Below are 21,283 nucleotides of genomic sequence, written 5' to 3'. Positions count from 1 at the left end.
TCCCCCCCCCCAAATCCACCCTCACTTCACCAGGGTGATGCCACAACCACACGGGTGTAGATCCATGTTCTTTGCATGTGCACATTCAAACACATGTGGGAAGCACGGAGGAGCCCATGTGCTCCATGAGCTTTATTCCAGGGGATCCTGTGTATCCCATGTCTGGTGTCCTCAGGACATGGCCCCATCCTCAAAGTCTCTCCTTGTCTCTACACCCAGGGTGTGTCCCCCTCCATTGTTGGGGGCCACTGAGGGGTCTGCCCCACACTTTGGGGGCTCCTCAGGGTCCCCCCCCAGGCTGGTTGGGGCCAATGTAGCGCAGGCGCGGCGCTGGGGGCCGGGGGATCACATCCAGCCCCACGAGGGGCTGCAGGGCCGGGGGCACTCGCACACGGCCGTCCTGGGGGTACAGCACAGGGTGAACCCCTCCCGCACCCCAAAACCGGGGGAGGGCGCCCCAACCCCCCCCCCCAGCTATCACCCACCGGTAGCTGGTTGCACTCCAAGAGGGCGATGAGCATGCGGGACACGGCGCAGGCTGTGCCATTCACCTATGGGGGGGCAGGGGGAGTTATGGGGGGGGCAGAAAGGGACTGGGGGGACCCCAGCAGCCCCCCCAGTACCCACCGTGTGTGCGTGGCGCAGCTGCCCGGCCCCATCGCTGTACATGATGTTGAGGCGCCGGCTCTGGTAATCGGTGCAGTTAGAAGCACTGGAGATCTAAAGGGGAAGCAGAAGAATTTGGGGACCCCCCCAGTAAAGGGGGAGTCTCCCAGGTTTTGAGGTGCCCCCCCCACCATGTTCTCACCTCCCCATATTTGCCCCGTCCTGGCATCCAGGCCTCAATGTCGAACTTGCGGTAGGCAGGGAGCCCCAGCTCCTCCGTGGGCATGTCCAGGACGCTGTAGGGAGCAATGACAGAACATGCGGGGGTGCAAGGATATAGGAGGGTTTGGGGGTGCTCTGGGGACTCCCCCATTTTGCCCTCACCGGTAATGGAGGCCCAGCTCAGAGAAGATCTCCTTCTGCATTGCCAGGAACTCGGCCAGCAGCGCCCCACTCTCAGCCCCGCTCTCGACTGCTGTCACCCCAAACATCTCCACCTATGGGTGGACAAAGGGACCCCAAAACTAATGGAACCCCCCCACCGTCACCCCAACACCGGCCCCCGCGGGGTCAGGCCTTCCCCTCCCAGTCTGCCCAGTACCTTGGTGAACTGGTGCACCCGGTACAGCCCCCTCGGCTCCCGCCCCGTGTCTGTCTCAGCGCGGTAGCAAGTGCTGGAGCAGACAACCCTGTGTGGGGAAAGGGGGACCCGGTTGGAGGGGTTCCCAAAGGGGTTCCCAAAGGGGTTCCCAAAGGCCCCTTAGGGAAGGGGGGCTCTAAAGCTCCTCCTATGAGGAATGGGAATCCCCAGAGTCCCCCATGTTAGCACAGAGAGGGGATCCCCCAAACCTAATGGGTAAATCCTGCAGCCGCACCGCATGGTCCATGAAGTACCCTGGAGCAGAGCGATGGGATCAGTGGGGTCCCCCCGACCCCCCCCATTAAACCCAGGGACCCTCAGCTAACCCCACTGCTCACCAGCGATGCCAACCTCGGCTGTCCCAGCCAGGCTCAGGTCCTCAAAGCGTGCAGGGTCAATACTGTACACAGGCGAGGGGCTGAGGTGCAGCTGCATCCCACAACCCTCCTGCAATGGGAAGCATGGAGGGGTTTGGCGGGGGGGTGCCTGGGGGGTGACCCACATGGGGAAGGAATAAACACGGGGGATATGGGGGGTACAGGAGTGCACTCACAAAGACAGCACCGCGCAGCAGGTCCGGGACTGTCATGGGGAGGAAGCCCTGGGGGGGGGGGGGGGGGGGGGTGTGGAATAAGGGGTGTGCAGGGACCCCAAAGCCTGGAGGGGCCCCCCCAAAGCCTTGTGGGGACCCCAACCCCCTCGTGTGCCCCCTCCTGACCTTGCTGAGCAGCTTGGCCATGGCGAAGCGAACCAGGGCGTGCTCCAGCAGCACCGCGGCCCCACACAGGTAATAGGAGCGATGGCCAGAGACGTGCGAGAGGCGCCTATGGGACATGCACACGCATGTGTCATGTGTGTTCCACATGTGTCACACGTGTGTCACACGTGTGTCACGTGTATCAGCGCTCACCGCTGCCGGATGATGTCCAGCCCCTCGCCCAGCTCCAAGTGCCCCTTCGGCTTGAAGTCAAACACTGGTGGACAAGGGAAGGGGAGAAGCCTTCATCACCCCATAGACCCTCCTCTGCTCCTCATTACAGCCTTCCCCACCCCAGTCCTCCTCCTCTTCAACCCCCCCCCCCTTACCTGGCTTCTCCCCCACCACCTCCAGCACTCGGGCCTGGCTCTCATCCCCAATGGGCTGTTTCAGAGAGGTACAGAGGGTGTCGGGGGCGGGGATGACACCACAATAGAGTGTCTCCCCCCCCTCTCCGCACTCACCACCTCGGGGTGGGTGTTGTTGGGGAGCTGCAGGGCTCTCAGGTAGAAGCTCTCATCCAGGGAGGCCTCCTGGGCCAGAAGCTCCTGCAGCTCCAGCCGGATCTGGCGCCCACGGGCCCGGAGCACTCCATAGGCAGGAAGCTGAGGGGAACATGGCACTGGGGGGTAAACAGGGGTTTAAACCCCCTTCCCAACCTGCCTGCACCCCCCAGCTGGGATCAGGGACCCCCCTCTCTGCTGTGTCTTACCGCCTCCACTGTCTGCTTGTCATGGGCTGCCTGTGGAGAGAAAGGAAAAAGGTGAAATACGGGTGTGGGGAGTCCCCAGGGGGTGCTATATGGCACTATAGGGTGCTGTGACATGGATATGGGGTGCAATGGGGTGGATATGGAGTGCTGTGGAGCACTATGGTGTGGATGTGGAGTACTATGGGGTGCTGTGGGGCACTGTGGGGTGGATATGGAGTTGATGTGGAGTACCATGGGGCACTGTGGGGTGCCTGAAGAGCACTACAGGGTGGATGTGGAGCACTGTGGGCTGCTGTGGGGCACTGCAGGGCAGATGTGCAGCACTATGGGGTGCTGTGGGTCACGCTGTGGGTCACACTGTGGGGCACGCTGTGGAGCACTATCGGGTGCTGTGGGGTACTATGGCTGCTGTGGGGCACATTGTGGGGCACTATGGGTTGCTGTGGGGCACGTTGTGGGGCGCTACGGGGTGCTGTGGGGCACGCTGCATGGCACTGTGGAGTGCTGTGGGGCACTACGGGGTGCTGCGGCGCACGCTGCCTCTCACCATCAGGGCCCGCACCCCTCGGGCCACTTGTTGCTTCTCATCCTCCAGCCGGGCGATGGCGGCGCGAACGTCCCGCAGCCGAGTCCACGTCTGTACCTGTGGGCGGAGCCTGCGGTAACCACACCCCTGTCCCTTGAGCCCCGCCCTCTCCCCGAACAGACCACGCCCCCTCCCTCCCTCCCTCCCCGCCCCGCTCACGATCTCGCGCAGGTCGCGGCCCCGCAGCGGGCCCTGCCGCCGCTCCAGCTCCCGCTCGCTCAGCGCCGACACCTCCAGCTGCGGCCGCGCGCTCCGGCCCTCGCGGACGTGCTCGTACAGGCGGCTCCGCACCGCGCCCGGCTCCCCGGGACCACCGCCTCCCCCCCCCACACCGCGCCACCCCCGCGCCGCCGCCCGGCGAGCTGCAGCCAGCGCCCTGGGCGCCGCCATCTTGGGTGTCTGGCTTGCGTCATTTGCCGGAAAAGGCGGGGCAAAGCATGGTCACGCCCCCCCAACACATGTCCCCAGCGCGCCACCTACCGGGCCTGGACACCCCCCCCCGCCCCCAAGCGCCCTTCTCAGTGCCCCCCCCCCACGGACCCCCCATTGCCCCGCATTACTCTCCATGCCCCTCCCGGTGCCCTCGGTCCCCTTCCCACGTCGTCCGTCCCCCCTCATCGCCCCAGGCCCTCTCAGCACCAGTCCACATCCACACAACAGCCTTTAATGGAGGCGCTCTCCCTCCGTCCCCGGGAGGCCACCTCCTGGGCATAGCAGGCTCCATCCCTGTCCCCTTCCTTCCCTTCTCACTTCTTCTTCTGGACATGGGCACAGTCGTACTTGCCCCGCACGACGGTAAGCTTCACGCCGGGCAGGTCCTGCGTGCGGCCGCCCTGCACCAGCACGACGTGGTGCTCCTGCAGGTTGTGGCCCTCGCCGGGAACGAAGCACACCGCCTCCTTGCCGTTGCTCAGCCGCACCCGGACGCATTTGCGGTTCGCCGAGTTGGGTTTCTTGGGCTTTCGGATCAGGTTCTTGATCACCACCCCCTTGATCTGCGGCCGCCCGAACGTGGCCCCCAGCTTCGGAGGATGCGGCCTGGGCCGACCTTGCCGGTGCATCTGGTTCAGCGTGGCCATACCGGCGGCGGGCTGCAGGCCCCCGGGAGCGACTGCGGAGGAGAGCGAGGCTCAGACGTTGCGGGACCCCCGGTGAGGGGACGGGGAGGCGGGATACGCACCGCAACCGCGGAGCGAGGCCGCGGCCCTCAGCAGAGCGCGGAGCGGCATCCTTCGGGCGGGCACAGGGGAGCGGCGGGGTCTGTGGGGGGGAAGAGGGAGGTGAGCGCTGCCCCGGGGCAGCCCCGCAGCGGGGATCGGCGGCGGAGCCGCCCTCACCTCAAAGCGCCGCCATCTCACAGCGCCCCTTCACCAGCATCCTCTCCGCGCTCTGATTGGCCAGCACCAACGCCAATCTCTCGCTTTCCTCTCTGTGATTGGCTGCTCGTCCTTTAACGCCCGCCTTCAGCGCCACAGCGATGCCCCGCCCTTCTCCTTCCCCTCTCCACCAATCTCCTTCGGCGCCCACGCCTCCTTCAACCAATCCCCGCCCTCAGCGGGGGCGGTGCTTGTCGCCAAGGCAACGCGGGTAGGGCGGATTGCCCGGATGTGGCTCGATCGCAAGATGGCGGTGGCCGAGTGAGCTGCGTGGGGGGGCAGTGGTAGCGTCGTGCCCGTGGTGAGGGGTGAGCAGGGCCGGGGGCCTGCGGGGAAGGGGTTTGGGGCGGGCGCCAGGAAGCAGTGGTCTTAAGCGAGTCCCGGGCTGTTGGGGTTTCCTCATGGAATTCCCTTGTGGAATCGCCTTGTGTCCCTGCAGCGTCTTCCCCCGAGGACCCCGCGATGCCGCGCTGAGCTAGGAAGAGCCTTCCCTTGCCCACAGGTAGGGAACGGGGGTGAAACCTTCCCCGGGAGGCTCCGGACGTCCTTATCCCGTGTGTTCTTTGGGATCTTTCCCTGCTGGAGCAGGGGTAAGGCTCTTCCCCACGCTCAGGAGGGTGGAAAACCGGGAGATGTGGGGCTCTTGGAGCCTTCCTCCCGTTGCTGCAGCATGGAAATGGGGCCACCCCTCTCCACTTAACCCCCTGGCTCCATGGAAATGGGGCTTTTCCCTCCTTTCGGCTCATCGGGAAGAGTGGGATGCATTACTCGGTTGGGTTTTCCCTGTAACCCGTTGAGTTTGGCCTCGAGGAGCCAGGGGGGGGAGGCTGCAGGGGTTCTGCGGGTGGGGTCATCCATAGCAGGACATGGGGGTCCTGAGGGCAAACACAAACGGGATTTAAACCAAGGCCGAGGACTCATTTGTCCCGGATCCTGGGGGCTTCCGAGGGGAATTTTGTCAGCTCTGGTGAGGATGAGGATGGGGACTTGGGAAGAAGCTCGTCTCTGTGAGGAGGGGGGGGCGTTGGGTTGAATGGAGAAGGTTCGGATGCCCCATCCCTGGAATGCCCAAGGGCAGCTTGGAGCAAGCTGCTCTGTGGAGGCTGTCCCTGACCATGGCTTCCAATGAGCTTGGGGGTCCTTTCCGAGCCAAACCTGTCTGGCATTCCGTGGAACCTTGCAATCGATGGGAGGCTCCCATCACCTCCATTGTGGATTCCTCCTCTCACTTCCTGCACAAGGGATTCACATCTTTTCCTCCCGGCTGCTCTGAGGACCCCAGAGCCCTTCATCACCTTGGAGAAGCTTGAATTCTCTGAAGGAGGTGGGAGAAGAGGGCTGGGAAGAAGCAGGATCCTATGGCATGAGCCCAGCTGCTCCTCAGGGTTAACCTGCTGCCAAGCTGAAGCTCTGAAGTCCCAATTCCCGGTAGTTTCCCTTTGGGACAAGAGGATGAAAGCCACCGAGGCCCCTTAGCAGGGTTTCCTCAGGGCTTCGCATGCTTTTCATTCCAGGATTCCTGTTCCACGCAGGTAGCTCAGCGCAGGGATAATGTGGCACCAAATTCCCCCCAGCTCCTGGTGCCACCCCAGAGCCTCCTTCGGCTCCCATTCCCAGCTCCCGGAGCTCCCAGCCCTGTCCTGCTCCCCTTTGAGGCTGCCTCTCCCAAGGCTGACTTGTGCAAAGCCGGCTGGGCCAGTCCAACCAGCGGCGCCCAGGAGCCTCCTTCCAGGCTTCCAGCCCTGGGGAATGGGGGAGCTCCGAAGGGCTGAGGCAGCCATTACCAAATTAAAGGGGATGGGGGGGCTAAGTCTTTGCCTTTGGGACCTATCCCAAAGCACAGAGCCATGGAATGGGGGGGAAGGACCTTAAAGCTCCTCCACTTCTAGCCCACAGGAATACTTCTCATGGAGCAGGTTGTTCCAGCCTTGCTATGGGCACTGCCAGGGATGGGGCATCCAAACCTTCCCCATTCATCCCAGTGTCCCACTCCCGTCTGAGGAAGGAATTTCCTCCATGTACCCCATCCAAGTATTCCCATTGGAGCTGTTCGTTCTCATCCCATCCTGTGCCCAAAGCCCCTCTCCAGGTTTCCTGCAGCCCCTTGGGCAGCAGGGCTGGGTTCTTCCAGCTCTTCCCCGCCCTTTCCCTCTCCTTCCTTCCTTGTTCCTGGTCTCTGGCCTCCCAGAGGCCACTTTGTTCCAGCTTTTGCTGCCTCATTGGTTCCCGGCTCAAATCCACTCTGTTCCCGCTCCCAGCTTTCTGTTTAACTTCCTCCCTACCTCCTGGCTGGGATTTTCCTTCCCTCCACCCATTCCTGACCCATTCCCAGGCTCCCCGTGTAACAAGGTCCTGCCAAATGGCAGTTCCGTGTTTCCCTGTGGGCTCATTGGGATCTGGAGTGAGCTGGGGATGTGGGATGCGGATCCCAAACAACTTGGGATCGTATCCCAGAGCTGGGGAGGGGGCGTTGGAAAGCAGGATAGCCCTTTGGCAGTGGGGTTAAGGGCTTCCCAGCTGGAAGGAGCAGGAGGTTGTGGTGCTGGGAAGGTTCCTGTTTGCTCCAGAGCTGGGTAAGGAGCTGGGTAATGGCCGGCGCAGGAGATAAAGGAGCTGGAATGTGCCCAGCCAGGAGGGAGGAACCTGGGGGAGACGCTGGCTGCTCCTTAACCCCTTCCAGCTGCTGCAGGGCTCATCCCACTTCCAGAGCTCCATCCCACCATCCTGAGCTCATCCCACTTCCAGAGCTCCATCCCACAATCCTGAGCTCATCCCACTTCCAGAGCTCCATCCCACCATCCTGAGCTCATCCCACTTCCAGAGCTCCATCCCACCATCCTGAGCTCATCCTACTTCCAGAGCTTCATCCCAATTCCAGAGCTCTTCCCACCATCCAGAGCTCCATCCCACTTCCAGAGCTCCATCCCACTTCAAGAGTTTCATCCCACTTCCAGAGCTCTTCCCACCATTCAGAGCTCCATCCCACTTCCAGAGCTCATCCCACCATCCCAAACTCAGGAATCCCATGAATCCATTGGCTGCCTATCCACACGCACAGCTCTGGGCTTAGGATTCCATATAATCATGGAATCCTTTGTGTTGGGAGGGACCTTTAGGCTCCTGCAGCTCCATCCCACAGGGACACCTTCCACTGGAGTAGGTTGCTCCAACCTGGTTTTGGGCACTGCGGGGATTTCCTACATGGAGAAAGGGAATTGTGTCGGGAGCTGTTGAGTTTTCCACCGGGAAACCTGTAGGAAGCTGATTCAGGAGACTAAAAATGGAAGGAAACAGCCCCAGTGCCACCCAAAGGCAGGGAAAAGCGGGACAAATCCACAGCAGGATTCCAGCATCCTGGGATGCTGGGCTGGAAAACCAGGATTTCAGGACATGGAGCTGCTTTAGGAGCAGTTTTGGGGCACTTGGCTCATGCCAGTGTCCGGGAGCTCCGACGTCCTCCCGGTTGGAACACCCAGCACACAGAGGCTGGTTCTTAACCTTGGATGTGGTGGATTCATCTGAAGCTCCTGGAACAATTCAGTTCCCCCGCTCTGGAATTTTTTATTTGGGGCGGGGGTTCCCAATGCTCATGGCTCTGGCAGGGCCGGATCCAGCCTGCGCTTCCATGGGATAAACAAGTCCCATTGTACCGGCTGCGGGTGTTTACACCAGGAAAACCAGTGCGGATCCACCCTGGGACATGGGCGCAGAGGGGCTGGAGAGGGTTCTGGAAGTCCCTGGAGCAGCTTGAGAGCTCGGAGAGGGGCTTCTCCAGGAGCCTGTAGGGAAAAGCAGCTTCCAACGAGAAGAGTTGGATGGGATAATGGGAGGGAATCCCTCTCTTTGAGGATGGAGGCTGAATGGTGAAGGCTTGGCTGAAGCCTGGAGCAAGCTGCCCTACGGAAGCCTGTGGGCTGGATCCCTGGATGACCTCAAGGTCATTCCCAAGCCAGCCCTTTCCATGACTCCATGATTTATTCTCCCCCCTTCCTGGCCAGGTCCTCGCCATGTTCACCAAGAAGAAGAAGCGTTTGGAGATCTCGGCTCCCTCCAACTTCGAGCACCGCGTCCACACTGGCTACGACCAGCACGAGCAGAAGTTCACAGGGTTGCCCCGGCAATGGCAGGGCCTCATCGAGGAGTCAGCCAAGCGCCCCAAGCCCCTGGTAGATCCCGTCTGCATCACCACCATCCAGCACACTTCCCAGAAGGTAGGAAGCTCCCTGGCTCCGGCATCGGGCCTTTTTGGGAAGGCTGCTGCTGGGGCTGCAAGGCCAAAGCGGTGGTAGGTTTTAGGCTCCTCGTCTTCTCCTCGGGTGTCATGAGCAGGTTGGTCTCCAATGGGCACATCCAACCCATTCCCTGCGCCATGCGGGACAAGGAGCAGCAGCAGGGGTGGAAGCTTCTCCTAGCAGCTGGAAAAATCCCAGTGGCCACCAGGAAAGCACGCGGCTGCCCCTTCCCATCTCATCCCCATCCCCATCCCCGTGTGTCCTCCAGCACCCTCATGTTGCTTTGTTGGCCACCAGCTCTTTCCCACCTTCACCCTTGTGAGAGGCCTTGGTGGGAGGAGGAAAAGGAGGGGGTTTAATGCAGGGGAAGGCTTCTTTCTCCTCCTCTTCCTCCTCAGTCTTTGGGGATGGGTTTGCTCCTCACCCCTCACTGCCTCTAAGATCCCTTTCCAAGAGCTGGGATCACACCCTTGGCCCCCACCTCCATCTATCTCCGCCAGCACCCAGGGCAGGAGCTTTGGTGGGGTTCATCCCCACAGTGGTGGCCCCAGCGTCTCCCCTCCCCGTGTCCCCTCCGTGTGACCCATGTCCCCATCCCAACATCCCATTTTCATTCTTCATTTTTATTTTCTTCCCCCTTTTTTGTTTCCTTTGTGTCTGTCTCCGTCATTCCCGTCCCTCGTCCTCCTCCAAGACCATCGTCCGGGGCAGCAAAGCCTCCAAGGACGGCTCCTTGACCTGGCTCCTGGATGAGTTTGAGAACATGTCCGTGTCCCGTTCCAATTCCCTGCGCAGGGACAGCCCCCCCTTCCCGCCCCGCCGCCACCAGCTCCACCAGGAGAACGGCCTCTCCCAAGGCCCAGCCTCAGCTCCAGCCCAAGAAGATGCCGGGAGGAGCCGGAAGAGCCGCCCCGGGGCCGGGAATGAGGTAGAACAGGGCAAAGAGAGACCTTGGGACAAGGAGGAGCACCATGGCCAGCACCAGGCTCACCAGTGCCCCGCTCCCAAAGCCACTCCCGGCGGCCGCCCGCCTCCCGACTATCCCAAAGCACCCCTGGAGAGGGACTCCAAGCAGGAGCGGGTGCTGCGGCGGGAGCGCCCCGAAGCCGCTGAGAAGCGCCCCAAGTCCACCTTGGGTGCTGGTGGGAGCAGCCCCCCATCCCCCCGGGACAAGCGCCCGCTCTCTGGGCCCAGTATCCGCACTCCCAACATTCCCATCTCGGAAGGGGTGATGAAAACAGCTCAACAGACCGGGCGGGCCTTCAACACCTACCCCCGGGCTGAGACCGACCCCGGCCCGCAGGTAACGTGTCCTCCTGCCCCGAGGGGCTGCTCCTCCTCCTCAAGCCACTGCTCTTCCTCCTCTTCCTACTTTAAACCCGTTAAGAGTGGCTCTCCAGGGTGCTGGGCCTCATCTGCTTGAGTGTCTTCATTGAGGATCTACCTGGACTCTTGGTGGCAGAGACAGGATTTGGCTTCATGGATGGGGGTTGGCTGGATGGTGGCACTCCAAAGAGTTGTGGGCAGCAGCTTCATGACCAAGTGGAGATGGGTGACGAGTGGTGGTCATCAGGGGTTGGGATTGGAAGCCAGGGCTTGGAATTGGATGGGTTTTAAGGTCCTTTCCAAGTCAAACCATCCCATGGTTCTATGGATGACACCAGGTTGGGTGGGAGCTTTGAGCTGTTAGAGGGGCAGAAGCTCTACAGAGGGATATGGATCAATGGGATGAGGGTCCCTGATAGAGATGTTTCGGTGCTGGAGTGAAGTTTTAAGCTCCTCCAGTTCCAACCCACAGGGGCACCTTCCATAGAGCGGGTTGGTCCAGCCTGGCTTTGGGCACTGCCAGGGATGGAGCATCCTAATCCTCTCCATCAACCCATCCCGGTGTCCCACCCCTCTCAGAATGAAGAACTTCCTCCCAGTGTCTCATCCAACTCTTCCAGTTGGAGGTTTTCCTCCTTGTCACTTCCCTACCTGCCCTTGAAGGTCTTTCCCAACCTTGTTGATCTATGACCAGCATGGGCTGAAGCCACGACCCCCATCCTTGTCTCCGAAGGATCCAACCGCTCCTCCTCCTCTTCCTCCCTCCTTCCCACCTTCTTCCCCCCTGCTTGCTTTTGGGGCCAACCCTCACACCCCCCACCTTGTGTTGGTGCTTGACACCTTCTCCATCTCCAGGCAGAGCAGCGACCGGGCCGGCCGCAGGAGCTGGCCTCCAGTGGCCCCACCAACGCCTCCCGAGCTCCAGCCCGCTCAAGGCAGGAGATGCCCCCCCATCCACACCTCACCCCCCACGCCTCTGATCCCCAACTGGCCCGGCAGCCCCCCCACCCCGGCCCTGCACCAGCTCCAGCCCCCCCAGCGGCAGGGGGACCCCAGCGGGAGCCCCAGCGTGTGTCCCACGAGCAGTTCCGGGCGGCGCTGCAGATGGTGGTGGACCCGGGGGACCCGCGCACCTACCTGGACAACTTCATCAAGATCGGGGAGGGCTCCACCGGCATCGTCTGCATCGCCACCGTGCGCAGCTCGGGCAAGCTGGTGGCCGTCAAGAAGATGGACCTGCGCAAACAGCAGCGGCGCGAGCTGCTCTTCAATGAGGTGAGCGCCCAGGGCGGGCTCAAGCACCCAAGGGTGCCCTCGGGCACCCAGGAGCACCCAGAGGTGCGTTCTGGCACCCAGGAGCACCCAAAGGTGGCTTCGAGCACTCAAGGGTGCATTTAAGACACTCAAGAGCACCCAAGGGTTTGCATGAGCATCCAAGGCTGTGAGCACTCTGGGGTGGTTTTGGGGCTCCCTCTGCAGGTGGTGATCATGAGGGATTACCAGCATGAGAATGTGGTGGAGATGTACAATAGCTACCTGGTGGGCGACGAGCTCTGGGTGGTCATGGAATTCTTGGAAGGCGGTGCCTTGACCGACATCGTCACCCACACCAGGTGCAGCCCCGCTTTCCTCTCCCTGCCTGCCCTTGAGGGTCTTTTCCAGCCTGCAGACCCCAGCTCTCCCTCCTCTTCCCTGCCTCGTCCCCACCGCGTTGACCACAACCTTCCCTCTTCCACCCCCCGGTGCCATTGCGTGTCCTCTCCAACCTTCTCCATGCCCCAGGATGAGCGAGGAGCAGATCGCCGCCGTCTGCTTGGCCGTCTTGAAGGCCCTCTCTGTCCTGCACGCCCAAGGGGTCATCCACCGCGACATCAAGAGCGACTCCATCCTCCTGACGCACGACGGGCGGGTGAGCAGGGCCCCCCAGCACCCCAGGCTCTGGTGGTGCCCCCCCCCAATCCTCACGTCCTCCTTCCCACCCCATGCCCAGGTGAAACTCTCGGACTTCGGGTTCTGTGCCCAAGTGAACAAGGAGGTGCCGCGCCGCAAGTCCCTGGTGGGGACGCCCTATTGGATGGCACCAGAGCTCATCTCCCGCCTCCCCTATGGACCAGAGGTGGCCTTGGGGGGCTCAGGGTGGCTTTGGGGGGGGTCCTCACTCCCACGTTAACACCACTTTGACCACATCCCCCCCCACTCTACAGGTGGATATCTGGTCCTTGGGTGTGATGGTCATAGAGATGGTTGATGGGGAGCCGCCGTACTTCAATGAGCCACCCCTCAAGGCCATGAAGATGATCCGGGACAACCTGCCCCCCAAGCTTAAGAACATTCATAAGGTAAGGGGGGGGACACCCCTCTAAGGGGGCTTCCCATGACCTTCTGGGGTGCTGCTGACCACTTCTGCACCTTGTCCCTAGGTTTCTCCATCACTCAAAGGCTTCCTGGACCGGATGCTGGTGCGGGACCCAGGCCACCGCGCCACGGCCACCGAGCTGCTGAAGCACCCGTTCCTGGGCAAGGCAGGGCCCCCCTCAGCCATCGTCCCCCTCATGCGCCAGAACCGCCTGCGGTGAGGCCACTGCCGCCACCATCCTCATCCTCACCACGCTGGGACTCTGCTTGGTGGCCCCCGGAACACACGTACTACTGAGGGAGGGGGCAAGCCCACTGTGAGCAGCCCCACCGCAGTCTTGGGGGGCCAGGGGGGGCCTCCTCAGCCTTGGGGAGCCATTTGGTGGAGGTCCCTAACTTCCTTCTCCTTCTAACCCCCACTTTTTTAGCCCCATCCACCCATGCGGTGTCTCCAAAGTGGGGTGGGGCAACCCCAAACTCCAACCCTATGGCCACACTACTGATTCAGGGGGTCCCCTACCCCAAATGTGGGGTTGGGGTTCCCCCACCCCAAACATGGATCTTGGGGTTCCCATAACCCCAAACCTGGTTCTTGGGGGGTTTTGGGTGGGTTTTTCCCCCCATTTTGTTTTTTAAAGCTATTTATATTGTTATTTTGTAGCGCCGCGGTTTGGGGGGGGCCCCGGGGCTGGCACATGGGGGGTCCCCCCAAGATTCCACACGTCCTTTTGGAGACAGCGCTGTGGCGAGTGCCTTCTTTAGTGGGATGGACACGCGTGTTTGGTCACATACATGTGTTGGGTCACATGCGTGTGCAGAGCTGCCAGACACGTCACCATGTGGGGTGACAGGGGGGACCCCACTTCCCACCCCCTAACTCCCAGTAAGGCAATGGGGAGGCGGGAGCTGCTGGAGCTCTTTTATTGGTTGAGGTTGGGGCGGGCAGAGGGGGGGTGGCAGTGCCACATCAGCGTGTGTCAGCACATGTTGGCCGATGTCCATTGACCCACTGGGCTTGCAGTGACCTGTTGGGGTGTCTCAGCCCACATTGCCTCAGGTTGCCTTGGCTTGGCTGAGGTTGACTCACTTTGGCTTGTCTTGACCTGCATCGGCTTGGCTTGGCCTACGTTGGCTTAGAGAGCCCGCAGTGACTTGGGTTGCCCTGTGTTGACTCGCAGTGGCTCGTGTTGACGGGAGTTGCCTTTCATCAGCTTGTATTAGTTCAGATTGAGTTGGCTTGACTTGCATTGACTTGGCTTGACTTGCGTTGACTTGGATTGACCTGGGTTGACTTGGGTTGACCTGGGTTGACTTGGGTTGACCTTTGTTGACTTGGCTTGACTTGAGTTGACTTGGCTTCCCTTCACCACCTGGTGCTGGCCCCACGCCCGCTCCTCAATTGCACTTGCAGTAGTAGGACTTGATGGCGTTATCCCAGTTGCTGAAGGTTCCCTGTTTCACCTCCCGCAAGCGCGGCACCGTGCCGGCCTCGAACACCTTGGTGTTGCCCTTCTTGCCACTGCGGGACCACACGGTCAGCTCGCAGTTGGTGCCCACCACCAGCGAGGAGATGCGCCCCGAGTAGCCCACAGGCATGTAGGGCACGTCAGAGCCGGGGTCCACCACCAGGGCTTTGCCGCCGCAGCAGTTGTCGTAGTAGACGCTGTCGTCGGTGTAGAGCAGGGCACAGACGCGGGTCCCATCAGCTGCCTGCAGGTCGGATGCACCTGGGCACTGCCCTGCAGCCACAGTCACCAGCGCCACCAGCACCGTCACCAACAGTGCCGCCATCGCCACCGAGAGCCAGCACCAGCGCCGGCACCGCAGATATAGCCCCCGGCAAGGTCATGGCAAGGGGTGGGGCGTGGGAAGGGGCCCGGATGGAACCTCAACACCCATGGGAATGGGCACACGTGTGGGGCCACCCAGTGTGGGAAGGGCGCAGATGGCATGGCACCACCCCAATGTCCACCCAATCCCATGGGAAGGGCCCCGGAGGTGTGCCGCCCCCCCCCCAAAGTGCACCCAGTCCCATGGGAAGGGACCAGATGTGACCACCCACACCTGCCCCTCGCCTTGGCCTTGGGGAAACTGAGGCATAGAAGGTCGGGGGGGGGGTATGTAAATGAGTGAGTAATTATGTCGGGAAGGGGGTGATCAGTTAAGGGGGTGGGGGGGGACAAAGCCAAGAAGGGGGGTAATGAGCCTGGAGGGGGTAATTAGTCAAGGGAGGGGCATAACTAGTAATTGGAAGGGCATAATGCAGCAAGGCAGGGGGGAGCAATTATCCTGGGGAGGTAATTAACAGGCCAAAGCCTGATGGGGGGGGGTGGGGGTGTCTTGACCCCATGCTCTGCCCCCTTATTTGCATATCAATTTGCCTATTTCCCATTGCACCCCTCCCATATCAGCAGTCTTCTGGTAACAGGGCTGGCGCTAACCCCTCCCCTCTGCGCCCACCTCACTCCTCTCATGGCTGGCCACAACGAGCTCATTTGCGTGTGGCCGCTTCCGGGGGCGGGTTGGGGGGGCGGAGAGGCGATTCCCTGCGAGCTCCTATGAGCAGTCCCTCCCAGCGCTCCTCGTATCAGATAGAAGGGACCCCACCAGCACCCGTCCCCCCCCATGGCACCCCCACAGAGACAGCAGCTCCCCCACTTTTCGCACACAAAAGGTTTAATCCGGGGGTGGGGGGAGGGCACAGGTTTTTAATGTAAAAACTTGTGTTCAACACGGAGGGGGCCCGGGGGGGGTTGGGGGGGGCGGCTGGGGGGGCAGGGTTGGAGGGGTCAAAGGGCAAAAGGGGGAGGGGAAATGGGGCTGGGGGGGGGGATCCAGACCAGCCAGATGGGAGCCCCCGGGGGAGGGGAGAAGGGGACATGGGGGGGGACGGGGACACCCAGGGACGCCCCCGGGATCCCCCGATGGGGTTGGGGGGCTGCGGGTCTCGTGTCATCTGTGCAGACATGTCAGTGGCGTGTGCGGGACCCCCAGAGGCCAAAGGCACCGCGTGTTGGAGGCGCACACGCGTGTTGGGGGCGCGGGCACGCGTGTCGGGGCACGCACGCACGTGTGTCACGCATGGTTGGGGAGCACGGCGGTCCCACGAAGGGAAGGCCCTGGGGAGGGCCCACACGTATGAATGGCTCACACGCATGTCGGGGGGCACGCGCGTGTTCAGGACACGCAAGAGTCCCAGGGCATGGATCCCCTTTTCGGGCCCACACATGTGTCACGGTGCCCACACGCATGTTGGGGGGCACACACGTGTTTGGGGCACACGAGTCCCAGTTGGGGCCCACACACACATGTGTCACGGTGCCCACACGCATGTTGGGGTATCTGGCGCCCAGCAGCACCCATGGGTGCAGTGGGGTCCTGGGGAAGGGGGGCTCCGGCACCCAAAGGTGCACCGAAGACACCCAAAGGGTGGGTTTAAGACCACAGGAGCACCCCGAGGGTGCCTGTGAGCATCCAAGGCTGAGTCTGAGCACCCAAAGGTACCCGGGAGCACCCAAGATTTCACTTGAGCGCCCAAGGGCAAGTTCAGGGAGCCTGGAGCACACAAAGGTCCACGGAGCACCCAAGCTGTGTTCAGGAGCTCAGGGGTGCACTTGGGCACCCGGAAGCACCCAAAGCTGGGCTGGAGAACCCAAGGGTGGGTTGGAGTGCCCAGTTCTGGGCTGGAGCACCCAGTTCTGGGCTGCAGCACCCAAGAGTGGGCTGGAGCACCCAGTTCTGGGTTGGAGCACCCAAGAGTGGGCTGGAGCACCCAGTTCTGGGTTGGAGCACCCAAGAGTGGGCTGGAGCACCCAAGGGTGCCCCGTTCCCCCCGCACCCTCACACGGTGCTCTCCAGCATCCAATGGGTGCTGCCGAAGCTGGGGCGCAGCGCGGGCGCCGCGTCCCCGCCCTGGTCGAGGCGCGGGAGGGAGCCGTGGCGCCGGGTCCGGTTGCGCCGCGGGAAGCTGTGGCTGCCCGAGCCCAGCGGCGGGGCCACCGCGGGCGGCTCCGGGTGCGGGTCCGGCTCCGGGCGCGGCTCCGGGTGCGGGTCCGGCTCCGGCTCCGGGCTCCGGGGGGCGCCGTTGGTCTGGGAGCAGGCGCTGGCGAGGACGGGCCCGCGGCGCGCGGCCGCCTTGTAGCGCGCGGTGAGGATGAGGATGAGGATGAAGAGCAGCACGGAGGCGGCGATGGCGGCGCCGATGGCGATGACGGCGGTGCCGCCCAGGAAGGGCGCGCGGGGCAGCGCGGCGCAGCCCGGCGCGGAGGCGGAGCCCGCGGCGGCGGTGCTGAAGCGGACGCAGCCCACGGGGTGAGCCAGGGCCGCGGCCGGGCCCCCTCCGCCCCGCAGCGCCGCCACGCAGAGCTCGTACTCGCGGCCCGCGGCCAGGTCCCGCAGCGTGAAGCTGCGGCGGGAGGGCGGCAGGAGCCTGCGGGGGAGAGGGCGCTGCGGGACCCGTAGGGACCCGAGGGGGGACACAGAGAGAGATGCAGGGAGACATAGAAGGACATGGAGACAGATAGAGACACACGGAGGGACATGGAGACATAGACACGTACAGAGGCACATAGAGACATCTAGAGACACAGAGAGACACATGGAAGCATATAGAGGCGCATACAGACACAGACACATAGAGGCACATAGAGACGCATGGGGACATCTAGAGGCACATAGAGATACATAAAGACACATAGAGGCACATAGAGAGAGACATATAGACCATCCATAGAGCATCCATCCGTAGAGCACACATTGAGCATCTGTAGAGCATCCACAGAGCACACATAGAGCACACATAGCATACATAGAGCATCTATCCATAGGGCACACATAGAGCATCCACAGAGCATCCATTCATAAGAGCATCCATACAGCACACATGGAGCATCCATCCATAGAGCACACATAGAACATCCATACAGCATCCTTAGAGCATCCATCCATACAGCACACATAGAACATCCATACAGCATCCTTAGAGCATCCATCCATAGAGCACCCATCCATAGAGCATCCATCCATAGAACACACATAGAGCATCCATCCATACAGCACCCATCCATAGGGCACACATAGAGCATCCATAGAGCATCCATCTATAAAACACCCACCCACAGAGCACACATAGGGCATCTGTAGAACACCCACAGAGCGCCCACAGAGCACACAAAGCCCCCCCCCACCATCACCCAGGACAAGCCAGAGCCCCCAGTGTCCCCTCAGCCCCTCCCAACCCCATCAGGAGTACCCCTTTAGGACCTCCCCAGGACTCTCCTGAGCTCCTCAGAGCCCCACAACCCTGCCCCAAGGAACCCCAAAATCCATCCAGAACCCCCCAGAACATGCTCAAACCCCCGGCTCCCCCCAGACCCTCAGCCCCCCCCCCTAGCCCCCCTGTACCCCCCTCCTATACCTGTAGACGGGCGCCTCGTCCCCGGAGCTGTTGTACTGGATCTGGAAGACGCGGACGCCGGGCACGTGGCGCTGCGGCAGCCACCGGATCCGCGCCGATGCCGCCGTCACCTCGGCCGCCACCACGCGCCGCTCTCCCGGCGCCCGTGTCTCATTGCCCCCGGCCTGCGCCATGTCCGAGGCACCCGGTCCCACTGCAGCAGCCCCACCAGCACCATCATCACCAGCGTCGCCGTGAGGCACCGGGAGCGGCAGAACTGCCACAGCCACGCGCGCAGCCGCCTCGCCGGCGGCGTTGGAGGCCACGCAGGTGAAGGCGCCGTGGTCCCCGAGCGTGGCCACCCGCAGCTCCAAGGTGCCATCGTGCCCCACAGCGCGGCGAGACCCATTCTGCACCAAGCGCCCATCCGGCCCCAGCCAATGCAGCGCCGGCGGCGGGTCCCCCCCGGCAGCGCACGCCAGCGTCAGTGGCTGCCCCTCGATGACAGCAGGCGGATGTGCGGCCGCCGCGGCGATGGCAGGCGCACTGCATGTCAGCTCCTCCTCGGGCACTGCCCACAGCAGGCGCCCGGCCAGCGGTGCCGGCGAGGCGCAGCTCTCCAGGCGATCTGGTTGCGCCAAGCGGCGCAGCCAAAGCAGCTCGCAGTTGCAATGGAGCGGGTTCCCCCCTGCTGCCAATGTGGGGCCCGGCGGCCCTGGTACCGGCGGCAGCGCGCGGAGCCGGTTGGCGGTGAGGTCCAGGCGCGCCAAGCGCGGCAGCCGGGCCACAGTGCCGGCAGGGATGCGCTCCAGGAGATTGTGGTCCAGCGTGAGCGTGGCCAAGCTGGCCATGGAGGCCACGGCGTCCCAGGGCAGCGCCGGGAGGTTGTTGTGGGACAGGTCCAGGTCCTCCACGGTGGCGGCGAAGGCGGCGAAGGCAGCCGGCTCGATGGCAGCCAGTTGGTTGTTGGCTAGGATGAGGTGGCGCAGGTTGGCCAGGCCACGGAGCTGTGCGCCGCTCAGCGCCGGCAGCCGGTTGCCGTCGAGGTGCAGGGCACGGAGGGCGCGGAGGTCGGCAAAGGCGCCAGGTGCCAGGCGGCGGAGGCCGTTGCGGGACAGCGTCAGGTGCACGAGGCTGCTCATGTTGGCGAAGTCGGAGCGGCCGACGGCGCCGATGAAGTTGTCGGCCAAGCGCAGCTCCACGGCGCCGCGGTCCAGCAGCGGCGGCACTGCCAGCAGCCCCGTGCGGGCGCACAGCAGTGTGGGGCTTGGTGCCGCCGCAGGGCACAGGCAGCGGGGGGGGCAGCGTGGTGGCCCCCCTGCCACTGCCCCCAGCACCACCAGCGGCACCAGCAGCTTCGCCATCCTGCGCCCTGCGGCGCCTGCAGGGAGAGCGGGATGGGGAGCGGGGTCAGGTGTGGGGTGGAGGGGGGGCAGGATGGGGCTCATTGGGCACAGGAGGGGCACAATGGGGCAGGATGGTGCTTGTGGGACGCAGGGGGGCAATGGTCAGGATGGAGCTCATGGGGCACAGGAGGGCAATGGCGCTGGATGGGGCTCATGAGGACCAATGGGGCAGCATGGGGCTCATGGGGCACAATGGGGCAGGATTAGGCTCATGGGGCACAGGAGGGGCAATGGGGCAGGATGGGGCTCGTGGGGTGCAGGGGGGGCAATGGGGCAGGATGGGTCTCATGGGGCGCAGGAGGGGTGATGGGGCCAAGCATCCCCATCCGCTCCTGTGTGATCCCGGGTGCCCCTGGGAGCTCCCACACCCAGGGGATCCCATGTGTTCCATGTTATCCCATGCATCCCAGGACGTCCTGGGAGATCCCGTGTAATCCCACATGATCCCACGTGATCCCGTGTGATCCCATGTCCCCGTATGTCCCATGGGATTGCATGTGTCCCCCTGTGACCTCTCACCTCCTCTCAAGGCTCCATCCTGGTCCCTTCTGGGCGTTGCCGTGGGGCCTGTGGGAGTAAATGGACCAGTACAGACCAATACAGACCAGTATGGACCAGTATGGAGCAGTATGGACCCACCAGTACAGACCAGTGAAGACCAGTATGGTCCAGCATGGAGCAGTATGGACTAGTACAGACCCACCAGTACAGACCAGTATGGACCCACCAGTACACACCAGTACACACCAGTACAGACTAATATGGACCCACCAGTACACACCAGTGCAGACTAATATGGACCCACCAGTACAGACCAGAACGGACTAGTATGGACCCACCAGTACAGAGCAGTATGGACCAATATGGACCCACCAGTACAGACCAAAATGGACCAGTCCAGCCCAATATGGCTCCATGCACCTCAGTACAGCTCAGTCCAGCCCAGTACAACCCAGTCCAGCCCAGTATCACCTAGTAATACTCTTCATGGCACATTACATTCTAACAAGGCCCAGCACAGCCTAGTACAGCCTAGTACAGCCCAGTGCAGCCCAGTATGGCCCCGTACAGCCCAGCACGGAGGCGTACAGTCCGGTAAGGGAGTGCATGGCTCAGTAAGGCCCGGTACAGCCCCAGTACAAGAGTACACAGCCTAGTATGGCCCAGTATGAAAGCACATGGCCCAGTACAGCCCATTATCGCCCAGTACAGCCCATTATGGCCCAGTACCGCCCAGTGCAGCCCAGTACAGCCCATTATGGCCCAGCGCAGCCCAGTACGGCCCAGTGCAGCCCAGTGCAGGCCATTATGGCCCAGTACAGCCCAGTACAGTCCAGTACAGCCCAGTGCAGCCCAGTACAGCCCATTATGGCCCAGCGCAGCCCCATTTCCACCTCCCCGTACCTGGGGTTCAGCCCACGGACGTTCCCATCGCGGCTCCGGGGTGGGGGAGGAACGGGCCCGGTTCAGGCCCCGCCCCGCGGGGGGACCATGGCCGGGATGGGGGGAACCCGGATACCGGGATCGGGGTGGGGGAACAGGGATGCAGGGATGGGGGGCACCGGGATACCGGGGTATGGGGGGGGGGGGGGCACCGGGATATCGGGATTGGGATAGAGGGGAACCGGAATACAGGGATCAGGATGGGGATGGAGAGGGGGGCACCGGGATACAGGGATGGGGATGCTGGGGTGGGGGCCAGCGGGGGTTACCGGAGCGTACCGGGATGCAGGGATGGGGACCGGGATGCTGAGGGGGGCACCGGGATGCCGGCACTGGGATGCCGGGGGGATACCGGGGGTCGGGATCGTGGCGGGGGATGCCGGGATCGGGGCACCGGGATGCAGGGATGGGCACCGGGATGCGGGGCTGGGGAGGGGGGGGGGGGAGGG

The 21,283-nt window shown here is 62.9% G+C and overlaps 5 protein-coding genes across 8 annotated transcripts; 1 reads left to right on the top strand and 4 right to left on the bottom strand.

The window, feature by feature from the left end:
* Positions 1-234: 234 nt before the first annotated feature.
* On the bottom strand, positions 235-3,747 carry SARS2 (seryl-tRNA synthetase 2, mitochondrial). Of its 2 annotated transcripts, XM_061444436.1 has the most exons (16): positions 3,461-3,747; positions 3,263-3,358; positions 2,716-2,745; positions 2,468-2,608; positions 2,333-2,387; positions 2,157-2,220; positions 1,965-2,070; positions 1,800-1,847; positions 1,585-1,693; positions 1,456-1,501; positions 1,208-1,295; positions 991-1,103; positions 809-902; positions 628-720; positions 486-551; positions 235-400 (listed from the first exon to the last, which is right to left on the bottom strand). In XM_061444436.1, exons 1-16 carry the CDS (start codon positions 3,689-3,691, stop codon positions 281-283), a joined length of 1,500 nt encoding a protein of 499 aa, XP_061300420.1. In that variant the 5' UTR covers positions 3,692-3,747; the 3' UTR covers positions 235-280. The 2 variants fall into 2 exon arrangements, with proteins under 2 accessions (XP_061300420.1, XP_061300421.1); XM_061444437.1 differs by lacking the exon at positions 2,716-2,745.
* Positions 3,748-3,949: 202 nt separating this feature from the next.
* Positions 3,950-4,579, bottom strand: MRPS12 (mitochondrial ribosomal protein S12). The gene is made up of 2 exons (XM_061444438.1): positions 4,482-4,579; positions 3,950-4,412 (listed from the first exon to the last, which is right to left on the bottom strand). Exons 1-2 carry the CDS (start codon positions 4,528-4,530, stop codon positions 4,048-4,050), a joined length of 414 nt encoding a protein of 137 aa, XP_061300422.1. The 5' UTR covers positions 4,531-4,579; the 3' UTR covers positions 3,950-4,047.
* Positions 4,580-5,065: 486 nt separating this feature from the next.
* On the top strand, positions 5,066-13,327 carry PAK4 (p21 (RAC1) activated kinase 4). 3 transcript variants are annotated; one of them, XM_061444433.1, is made up of 8 exons: positions 5,066-5,179; positions 8,676-8,888; positions 9,604-10,212; positions 11,091-11,510; positions 11,715-11,848; positions 12,018-12,351; positions 12,440-12,574; positions 12,656-13,327. In XM_061444433.1, exons 2-8 carry the CDS (start codon positions 8,685-8,687, stop codon positions 12,809-12,811), a joined length of 1,992 nt encoding a protein of 663 aa, XP_061300417.1. In that variant the 5' UTR covers positions 5,066-5,179; positions 8,676-8,684; the 3' UTR covers positions 12,812-13,327. The 3 variants fall into 3 exon arrangements, with proteins under 3 accessions (XP_061300417.1, XP_061300418.1, XP_061300419.1); XM_061444434.1 differs by lacking the exon at positions 5,066-5,179 and adding an exon at positions 8,357-8,458; XM_061444435.1 differs by lacking the exon at positions 5,066-5,179 and having other exon boundaries at positions 8,665-8,888; positions 12,018-12,144; positions 12,226-12,351.
* Positions 13,328-13,948: 621 nt separating this feature from the next.
* Positions 13,949-14,400, bottom strand: SYCN (syncollin). Its single transcript, XM_061444428.1, has one exon. It carries the CDS (start codon positions 14,379-14,381, stop codon positions 13,986-13,988), a length of 396 nt encoding a protein of 131 aa, XP_061300412.1. The 5' UTR covers positions 14,382-14,400; the 3' UTR covers positions 13,949-13,985.
* A 2,030-nt stretch (positions 14,401-16,430) lies between these two features.
* Positions 16,431-20,943, bottom strand: LRFN1 (leucine rich repeat and fibronectin type III domain containing 1). The gene is made up of 4 exons (XM_061444427.1): positions 20,796-20,943; positions 19,911-19,958; positions 18,007-19,366; positions 16,431-17,019 (listed from the first exon to the last, which is right to left on the bottom strand). The coding sequence occupies exons 3-4, from the start codon at positions 19,347-19,349 to the stop codon at positions 16,431-16,433; spliced, it is 1,932 nt and encodes a 643-aa protein (XP_061300411.1). The 5' UTR covers positions 19,350-19,366; positions 19,911-19,958; positions 20,796-20,943.
* Positions 20,944-21,283: the final 340 nt, after the last annotated feature.

This window comes from Pezoporus flaviventris, unplaced genomic scaffold, assembly GCF_033815535.1.
Source record: "Pezoporus flaviventris isolate CSIRO_AGI_PZ_B2104156 unplaced genomic scaffold, CSIRO_AGI_Pfla_v1 ptg000870l, whole genome shotgun sequence".
Classification (NCBI taxonomy): Eukaryota; Metazoa; Chordata; class Aves; order Psittaciformes; family Psittacidae; genus Pezoporus; species Pezoporus flaviventris.
This window is presented reverse-complemented; position numbering and strand designations above follow the sequence as displayed.

Coding starts and splice junctions, on each gene's coding strand:
- MRPS12 (XM_061444438.1), bottom strand. CDS start 4,530: ATGCCGCTCCGCGCTCTGCTGAGGGCCGCGGCCTCGCTCCGCGGTTGC. Junction 4,413..4,481: donor GGCCTCGCTCCGCGGTTGCG/GTGCGTATCCCG, acceptor TCTCCTCCGCAG/TCGCTCCCGGGGGCCTGCAG.
- SARS2 (XM_061444436.1), bottom strand. CDS start 3,691: ATGGCGGCGCCCAGGGCGCTGGCTGCAGCTCGCCGGGCGGCGGCGCGG. Junction 3,359..3,460: donor GCCGCGACCTGCGCGAGATC/GTGAGCGGGGCG, acceptor CTCCGCCCACAG/GTACAGACGTGGACTCGGCT. Junction 1,502..1,584: donor AGCCGAGGTTGGCATCGCTG/GTGAGCAGTGGG, acceptor GCTCTGCTCCAG/GGTACTTCATGGACCATGCG.
- LRFN1 (XM_061444427.1), bottom strand. CDS start 19,349: ATGGCGAAGCTGCTGGTGCCGCTGGTGGTGCTGGGGGCAGTGGCAGGG. Junction 17,020..18,006: donor GACGAGGCGCCCGTCTACAG/GTATAGGAGGGG, acceptor TCTCCCCCGCAG/GCTCCTGCCGCCCTCCCGCC.
- SYCN (XM_061444428.1), bottom strand. CDS start 14,381: ATGGCGGCACTGTTGGTGACGGTGCTGGTGGCGCTGGTGACTGTGGCT.
- PAK4 (XM_061444433.1), top strand. CDS start 8,685: ATGTTCACCAAGAAGAAGAAGCGTTTGGAGATCTCGGCTCCCTCCAAC. Junction 11,849..12,017: donor GACATCGTCACCCACACCAG/GTGCAGCCCCGC, acceptor TCCATGCCCCAG/GATGAGCGAGGAGCAGATCG. Junction 12,575..12,655: donor AGCTTAAGAACATTCATAAG/GTAAGGGGGGGG, acceptor CCTTGTCCCTAG/GTTTCTCCATCACTCAAAGG.